Genomic DNA, 9705 nt, shown 5'->3' on the forward strand with positions numbered 1-9705 from the left:
CCCCCAGTTTTGCTTCATTGATCAAAAGCTTCCAATTAGTTCCTTTGGAAGCATAGGGTACATGTGCTACTGCTAATGGTTTTTCTTTTTCATCAATTTGGTTATCTGGTAATAAAACTGAAAACCTAAATTGTTGCTCAGTAATTAGTAGAAAGTACCTACTTACAAAAAAAGTACCTACCATTAGACTCTTAATGCTTAGAGCGTTATTCAGAGATTGATTACCATATTTAAAGAGCATGGATTTATAGACTAACAACGTTTTAATGGCTCATATTTATACCAGAAATCACCTAATGTATATATTGAAATATAAAGTTTTATATTCTGCCCTCAAAGTCTTATATTCTATCTTGAGGTAGGACTTAGGAATCTAAGTGGAGTAAGTAATCCTACCTTATTCTTACATATTTAGACCGCCCAGGCCCACACTTCTGTAATGTTCAACTAGAAAACAACATTTTTCTTGACTAATGTAGTACTCATGGTAGATGAAGAAGTTGGGAGAAGAGGTATTTTTGCTTACTTTTTTGGGCAGACATTGACTGACACAGATTGCTTAGATCAGCGTGTTTCAGATCATTTAAAGATTATTTTGAGGTCTGACAAATTTGGGGAGAGTGGTAGGACCGAATGAGTCTAGAAATAATATCATTGGAAAACACTTTTTTCCATCCTCTGAAGACTAACCGTTCTGTCAAGCAACTTACATTTTTGTGTGAGACTGATAAATGAACACAAAAATATAGAATGTATCCAATACATGGAATGAGGGTAGTCTTAGTTTTATGTACCTGTTCATTTTCTCAATTGTTCCATTGCTGTCTTCCTATGTGAACTCTTCCCTTCTCAGAAATATTGATTTATTTAATAGGATTCAGGCAATGCAGTACTTAGAAAAGGGATGGCAGAGTAATTTGATATTGTCAAGAATAGTAAAAGAAGAAAAGGAAAATCAATGCTAACAGGATTTTTCTCCTTTCCATATGAATTTTATTTAATTTGGGGGCTGAAGTACAGATTCTGCCTTGATTTAAGTGCCACTGGTAGTGCAGGGGTTAAGGAGGTGCTAACCCATACATAGGTGGGCAGTTAGAGCCCACTCTGAGAATCTTGGGAAGGAAGGCCAGGAAATCTGTTTGCAGAATGATAAACAGAAAACTCACAACCATTAAGACACAGTGACCCTGTAGGACAAGGTAGAATGCTCCTGTGGGTTTCCTGCAGATCTTTGCCAGAGCAGAAAACCTTTCTCAAAACTGGCACAGCTGGTGGGTTCCAGTGGCTGACCTTGTGGTTAGCAGCCCAACTCATAACCCACTACGTCACCAGGGCTGCTTGAAGAGTGGTTACAGACTAAGAAACCCGATGGGGGCAGCTGTCACTTGGGGTCACTATGATTCAAGTACATGATGTACAACAGTCGTAAAGGCAGTATTTGACCTCATCTTCTGCCTCTGCTTGTTACATTAGGATCTTTGATGCCTTACGGTATTCCTGATCTTTTCCTAGACAGATCCTGATGTGAGTCCTCCTTTATCATTGGGCTCTGATGATTGCAAGTCATGATTGTTTTGACTTTTGTTGATCTCATGGGAGCAGAAGGGTTATAACTTTTCAAGGCCATTTCCACTGCAATTACAAGAGTGAATTGCTATCTAAGTTAGATTCCTTGGATAAACTCTTCAGTTCCGAGGCAAGCATTGCGTGCATTAGGCCTTTACCAAGAATACATGGCGATTTAGCTACTTCTTAGCTACTTCTCTTATATTAAGCCTTTGAGCCAATCATTGGTTTTGCAAGTTCCATTTGGATAGGATTTGAAATGATGATGTCACATAAAATTCATGGATATTTGTTTGTAAACAAATGCTTTCAGGAGTCTGTCAGTAGGGGCATCTAAGGGGTAATTTAGAAGGCTTGGTGGTGCAGTAGACTTAAGCATTGAGCTGCCAACTGAAAGGTTGACTGAATCCACAAACTACTTTGAAGAGAAAGTCAAGGCAGTCAACTTCCCTAAAGATTTATAACTTTGAAAATACTAAGGGGCAGCTCTGTCCTATAAACTAAATATGAGTTGGAGTCCACTCATAAAAGGGCAGCTTGGGAGTCGTGGTGGTGCAGTGGTTAAGTGCATACTGGTAACCAAAAGATTAGCAGTTCTAACCCATCAGCCAATACACCGGAGAAGGATGTGCCATCTTCTGTGACCATTTGGACCGTGGGAACCCTGTGGAGCAGTTCTACTTTGTTCTGTAAAGGTCTCTAGGAGTTGAAATCGACTCTAAGGCAAGGTTTTTAGTAGATAACCTGCCTCCAAACCACTTATGCTCAATCTCTGCATATTCAGTCTATTAGTTTTCCTTTTATCACAGTTTTTAACAAACGGAAACTCTAATTATTCTGTATCCATTTGGAAAAAATTACCTGCCAAATACTGTTGTGTGCCATCGAGTTAATTCTTATGCATAGCGATCCTATAGGTCAGAGTAGAATTACCCTGTAGGGTTTACTTGGCTGTAATTTTTATGGGAACAATGGTGATTTTTAAATTTTTTTTACTCTCGGATTCACTGGTAGATTATGACTGCCTGTCTTTTGGGTTGCAACCAAGCAAATAACCATTGCTCCTCATTACTGTCAAATTGATTCCTAGGCCTCACGACCCTACAGGAAACGGTAGAATTTCCCCTAGGGTTACCAAGGCTGTAAGCCGTTATCGATGCAGACTACCACATCTCCCTCCCCAAAGCTGGTGGTGAGTTCATGGTGCCGCCAACCCAAAACACACTGCCATAGAAGCAGTTCCTACTCACAGGGGTATTAGTGGCTAGAATTAAACTGTCCCCTAGGGTTTCCCAGCCTGTTATCTCTATGGAGCAGATGCCACATCTTTCTCTGATGGAGCGACTGATGAGCTCAAATGCATACCATTCACTTATTAACCAAGCATTTAACAACTCTGCCACAAGGGCTGCAGAAACACTTCTAGTAAAACCTTTATTTATATTTGCTACAATTAAAATATGTATATATTCATGAATGCTATCTGGAGTATGGTGGTTTTTGCCATACGATATCATGAGTAGAAAGCACTAGCAATGGTTTTAAACATGGTAAGAAGTTACTCCCATTTATTGAGTAGTTTTGCTACTTTGATTTTTGTTGTGTCTCACTTGTTAATTGCCACTGGGTCAATTCTGACCCATTCGTTTATTGCTATTTAATTTGGCCAGTAAACTATTTGGTAGCTTTTATACTTTTATAATTGACCTTACATTTGTAGATGAAGAAACTGCGACAAAGATTGTTTATTGGCTTAAAATTGCAATGTTAACCAATGGTTAACCTGTATCCAAGTCCGGAATTTTTTATTTTTTTTGTATTGATGCTTGTAAATCGTTTTCCTGAGTGAGCTCTCTTTCTGTCCTGCCCCCTACGCAGTACGACTGCTCTCTTTTCATGTTGTTGCTTTTGGCTGTCGTGGAGTCAGCCCCCACTCTTAGGACCCCGTGTACAAGGAGAACATGTCGTCTGTAGGCTTGTCATTAGCGGGGAGTTTGCAATTGTTGTGGGCTTTTCCTCCTAGTTCTTAGGCTTGTTCAGTATCATAGCCACATGCAAGTCCCCGCTGATAGTCAGTGGTGACTGCCGTTAGCTGGGTATTAAGCCCAGACCTCCAGCAGGGAAGGTGAGAATTCTGTCTCTGACCCACCTCTTACTTCATTTTATCCTTACATTTTTGTATATTTCAAAACACGGTAAAACCAGTTCTGCTTTATTACCCTTTTCCCGCAAAGTAGCTTTAGTAGTCTCTCGGGAGTTACAGAATAATAATTTTCTCTCCTCAAGTTGGGGTTTTTCTGGAAATTGCATTAAACATATTCATTATGAATTTCTACTGAGATAGTTATAAAGCAATACAAATCTAAATGATAATTAGTGTTTTTATCCTTTGGTATATAATAACTCTTAGGGAAAAGGCAACCACAAGGAAACTTATTAATTTGTGGAAAGTATTTAATATGTTTTTATTCTTCCTAAAAGGAACATACGTTGAACCTCGATTGACTAACATTATTTTTAACTTTCTACATAAATGAAGAATATTCTTTGATACTCTCTTTCTCTGACTTTCGTATGTTTAGCATGCTGCATTTTCTAAAATATCCTGTTTACTTTCATAGGAAAAAGAGTTGCTGAATTTAAAATGACTGTGTGGAAAGTAACAAAGATTGCTCACTAATTTCCAAGTCAAAACCAAACCCCTGTCACCGAGTCAATTCCAATAGTAAAGAAGGGTTGACTAGTTTTCACTGACTAGCTTTTGTGACATGGCTAATTTTTTTAACTTCTCTGTGCCTGTGTCCTTATCTGTCAAGTGAGGGATTAGCTGAATTATCCCAAATTCTACTCCATTCTTTCAATACTTACCTCTCTCTGGGGCCATAGAGTAGCGCACACCAGAAATGGACTGGTGGTCAGTTCCAGTTCTTTGTAATCTCCCAAACTCCATTAGGGCCACATCCCTTTCATAGCTTCTTTGTTGACTGACTGCTTTGACACAGTTCTTTTTCTTAGAAGATCTTATCTTGTGTAGACTCAACGTGCTGTGTGCGTTTTCTTCATAGATAATAAGAAGTTGTCAGCCACTTCTCCCCAAGGTACTTGTTTAAGCTCAGAAAGTTCATTCACTAATTTGGAACTGGAAGCCTTGGCAGGGCTATGTACTCTGAGAAGTAGAGGGGAGGAGGTTGCGAGCACAACCTCTAAAGATCTTGGTTTAGCAATACACAACGGGAATTTATTGGAGTATTGAGGATGGCATACCATCCTTAAACATGGTGCACACATAGCTAACTTGATTTCTTCAATGAGTTTCTCATGTCCGCCGTACTCTTCTGAAACGATGCAGTTGTCACTTTTTAAAGTTTTTCGGTGAATTACATGCATCTAAGGTGCTATAGTCCTTATTTAGTAGACGTAGCATACCTCAGCAGTCTAGAACTAATCTTGCAAACTCTTTCTACAGAGATTAAGATTTGATTCAAGTGTATGGATTGAAGATGAATTCGTCCTCTTCCACCATGAATGAAGAACCTGATGCTCTATCAGTTGTTAACCAGCTACGAGACCTAGCCGCAGACCCGTTAAACCGAAGAGCCATTGTCCAGGATCAGGGATGTCTTCCTGGCCTTATTTTGTTTATGGACCATCCCAACCCCTCTGTTGTTCACTCGGCTTTGCTCGTAAGTTGTCTGTAGTAATTCAATCCCAGTGTTTGTCTTTTCACCATTAAATAGAACACAAAAAATGTTGGATGACATAAAAAAATTCAAGGAAGCTAGAGAGTAGATAGTAGAACATAGTACATGCGTAGATGTGTGTATGTATATAGATTTGTGTGTGTGTGTATATAATTATAAATAGATTTAATAGAGGACTATATCACATCAGTACAAATAGATATTTAAACTAAAAAAGGGCACTTTTATTTGTTTTATAACAACTTTTAGTGGAGAGTAGCATACTGTTCGATTTTATCATTTAAAGTATACAATATAGTGGCTTTGTTAAATTAAAGACTGTGCAACTTTTACTACAATCAATTGTAAAATATCATCATCTTAAAAAGAAGTGTGTATACATAAATGTGGTACCTTTAGATATCATCCTGAACCCTTCCCAACCTCACCAGCCGTAGGAAAATCTTAATATCTATTTATTTACTTATTCTGGACATTTTGTATAACGTGGGCTTTTCGTCAAGGGCTTTTTCTATTTGGTAAAATGTATTCAAGCTTTGTCTATTTTGCAGCATCTATAGGCAAGTTGCATTCCATGGTACGAATACACCACATTTCTTTATCCCTCATGAGGTGATGGACGTGGACTTCTTGTTTTACTATAAAGTGAAAATGAAAAAGAGTGAGAGGGAGGAAATGAGAAAAGCACTTGAGAGAAACAAGAGAAAAAGTTCAGAGAGCTACAGCCTAGAGGGGAAGCTTGGTGCTTATCTATGAAATCTAAGATTAGCCATTGTTTCAAAGCTAGATCAGGTGGAAACCTCACAGAGAACAAGAAATTACATTTGCATATTTAGGAGTCAGTATATGGAGCAATGATTTAAGAAATAGATTGGAAACTTAATGCAAGGCAGTATTTTTTATGGTCATTCTTAGATTTTACTCCAGTCATTAAAACATTAGTATGGAATTGAGTAGCAAATGTAAGTGGTTGTCTAAAAAGTGATCATTTGAGAAATTGGTGGTGTAGTTGACATATCCTTGTGACCTTCGCTGGGATTTCTAAAGCTGACGTTTTCCATTTTCTCCAAAAGAGTTCCCTCTCCTCTCCATTTTCTCCCCTCTCCACATAGACTCCATGTCCCCTGCGACCAGCTGCTTACCTCACCCTTTCTGGTGAACTTTATGGGCATTTTACACCCAAACCAACAAACTTTTGTTTGAGAGTCTCTTCATCTAGGCCGCTTTCTTTGTTTTCACTGATTTGTTAAATGAAACTCAAGAAAATTCTAGTTCACATGTTTGTTTGAGTTGCTATAAATGCTCTCTGTGTTGCTCTTAAGATTTATTCATTTGTGTTACCTATGACTGTTTGCCTAGATTAGTAACAGAATTGACTTAACCATTTCCTGTTTCTTTCTTTTTTTAATTCTGTTTTCCCCTGTCTTTGTAATTGTTAGGATCTAGTGTTACGTTAAGCAGGGACAGGTTGGGGGTTGGTCATCGAAAGCAAGGAATCTGAGTGAGAAGTGCAGAAACAAAATTAGCGAGGAGGAGGAAACCTGGGACTCTGGGAATGTCTTTTTCTCTCTTGGGTGCTTCTGCATCTGCCTTCTCTTTCTTGCTTCTCTGCCGACCTGTTAGTGCATGCTGTCCCTGTGTGGCTGCTCTTAGATAACAGCCTTAGCCTCCTTGTCCGGCGCTGTCAACTCAATTTCGACGCTTGTTCACCTCGTGTGACAAAATAGAACTGTCCCGTAGGATTTTCTGGGGAGAAAGGGTGGGTGTAAACCACTCACCTTTTGGTTTGCAGCTGAGTGCTTAGCCCTTGTGCCTTCAGAGCTCCTTCCAAAGAACCAAGCCAGAGACACCACCACGGAGTCCATGTGGACTCATAGTGACCCTGTCTGACAGCTGAGGACAAAGCCAGGTAGTAGCTTCCCTCTGTGTTGCTGCGGGTCTGGGAAAGATGACACTGAGGGAGATGGGGATGGATAGTCTCTTCCGACTTAGCATCACATGTCTACATTTTCCCTTTCACGTTTTTTCCTTCGCTGTGTCAGAGAAAATATTTTTGGCCCTTGATCCTGAAACTTTCCAGTGAGCAAAAGATTAAGGAATTGATTGTTTCAACTGTAATGTCCTGTCAGCAGTTAGTTGAATGATTGAGATCGTAGGATCTCTTTTATTGTCTAACATTCACTCTGGGGACTGTGGTGCCTTAGTTGTTACCAATGGCACAGCCCTCTCGGAGACTTTTCTAGGCTACCATGTCGTATGTAAACTGGACTCTGGAGCTCTCTTGCTGTGTAACTCCATTCTCCATTTTTCTGCTCCTCAAATTCTTGCCACTCTCACCTCAACTCTTTCTGTTTTGATAGCTCAGGGAAGTTGCTGGACTCTACTGGGTTTCCGCTCCATGTGCTGCAAGGAGCCCTAGTAGTATAGTGTGTTACACATTAGACTGCTAACTGCGAAGTTAAGAGTTTGAACCCAGCAGCCTCTCCACGAGAGAAAGGTGAGGCCGTGTGCTCACATGAAGATTAGAACCTTAGAAACCCAGGGGAGTTCTTCTGCCCTGACGTACAGGGTTGCTAAGAGTTGGATTGACTCAGCAGCGGTGGTTTCCTGTACTGTCGCCTAGAAACTGCCTCCAAAGGAATAAGCTGGGGCAGCTGGAGGGCTCACCTCCGTTTCCTTTCTCTCAGTGTTAGCTTGCTTTCTGCTCATTGTCTGAAAGCATTTAAAATCCAAATAAATATAAATATATATAGGCTGTTCTGTTGGAAATTGTATAGAATGGTGGTCTTGATAGAAGTCAATAAGAAGAGTGAGCAGAAAGGCTAGGATGTTGTAGCCAGAGGAAAGTCTTTGCCCATGTGATTCCGAGCTGGCACTGCTTTGTGTAATGACACAGCATTTTGGAGAGGTGAAGGTCATTTGACTGGAATGGCAGAGTTTGGGTTGTGTTATCCACATATTCCTCAGAGTACAAATCATGAAAAGTGGTGGAGGGGGTCACTGGTTGGTAGCAATGGTGAGGAGCCAAGGGCAACAGCTAAATGTGACTCCCTGAAGTTCATGGCAGAAGTACTTTAAAAATGTATATAAGATATTATGAGAAAAGCATCATAGAATCATTAGTTTATCTCATAGAAAATAATGAGACAATTCGTTCATCTTCAGTTTCTTAAGAAAAGATGGTATTTTAGAGAATTTTGTTCACGGAGAAATCAGTTCATTCTTTAAAGGTTTTATTTTAATTAATGTACAAAAAGCATCTTGGGAAATGATGTCTATTGGGACTTCTCCCTGGAATGAAATAACACAGGAGATCAAGTTCCTGGTATCCTACATTGTCTGGGTAAAGTGGTGTACGTGTAATCAGAACAACCTAATGTCGACCTTGCACAAATGTTAGGAACCGTCACTTCACAGAATAGTCTCTGCCCCGAAAGGCTCCTGGGATTGGCACATGCAGAGGAGGGACTCTGCAGACACTCCAGAATCTATCGATTCCCAAACCAAAACCACTTTCCCTCTTTGCCATCTCTCTGTCTCATATCTCCCTCTGATTCAACACACTCTTTTTTAAAAATAAAAGATAATAATTATTTTTATTATGGATGTGTTCCAAGTAACAGTGGTGTAAGAATAGAATACAATCCTTTTGCGTTGTTAGAAGTTTTAATTTTGGATAGGCTAGACATACGAATAACCTATTACCATTTCTGCTATAGGCTCTTCGATACTTGGCAGAATGCCGTGCTAACAGAGAAAAGATGAAAGGAGAACTGGGTATGATGTTAAGCCTACAAAATGTTACACAGAAGTAAGTACAGTATATAGTGTCTCTTGATGCAGTAGAAAAATGGACCTTCTTGTTTATGTGTCCAGTTCATTAATATGCAATTTTGCTGAAGCTTTCATTCTTAATATAAAGAATGTGTGCTGTGGTGTAAAAATATTCAAAAATGCTTAATTTCTGATTATCTCTAAACATTGGTGTTAATCTTTTGAAAACTGGTTAAACTTTACTTAAAATGTTTATATCACTGTATGAGGGGGTACCCCCCAAACTCTGGAATTGTGGTGGGTGGAGTGGAGCTTTCGTAGTACATATTTTTCCTGCTAGGTGAGCATCCAGCAACTCACTCTGAGATAGTGCACCCAGTGTCATCGCATGGAAAGGTTCTGTCTGGTCACAGTGAATTTTTTCATGAAAGCACTTTTGCTCGAACCTTGTTTTTTGTGATGGTCGATTTAAGAGAACAGTGTGTGGCTGTGAAATTCTGTTTCTTGCTTGGGAAAAATGGTGCAGAAACTGTTATGATGTTGAACACAACTTACAAGGACAGTGCTATGGGAAAAACATGAGTGTTTTCTCAATTCAAAAAAGGTGAAATAAATCATATCACTGTGTGCTCACCTTCCCAATATGATCGCTGAAGACAAATGG

At 39.5% G+C, this 9705-nt stretch overlaps 1 protein-coding gene across 2 annotated transcripts in view; it reads left to right on the forward strand.

Moving 5' to 3' along the window:
- ARMC1 (armadillo repeat containing 1) overlaps positions 1–9705 on the forward strand; it is a 42084-nt gene that overhangs the window by 1606 nt on the left and 30773 nt on the right. For both annotated transcript variants that reach the window (XM_004697543.2, XM_045299956.1), the window contains exons 2-3: positions 5033–5249; positions 8987–9078. In XM_004697543.2, coding sequence (XP_004697600.1) covers positions 5067–5249; positions 8987–9078 — 275 coding nt within the window. In that variant the 5' untranslated portion in view covers positions 5033–5066. The remainder of the gene's footprint in view (positions 1–5032; positions 5250–8986; positions 9079–9705) is intronic.

The sequence above is a fragment of the Echinops telfairi genome, unplaced genomic scaffold (assembly GCF_000313985.2).
Source record: "Echinops telfairi isolate 266 unplaced genomic scaffold, ASM31398v2 ScPeMD7_1;HRSCAF=3_0, whole genome shotgun sequence".
NCBI classification, from domain to species: Eukaryota; Metazoa; Chordata; class Mammalia; order Afrosoricida; family Tenrecidae; genus Echinops; species Echinops telfairi.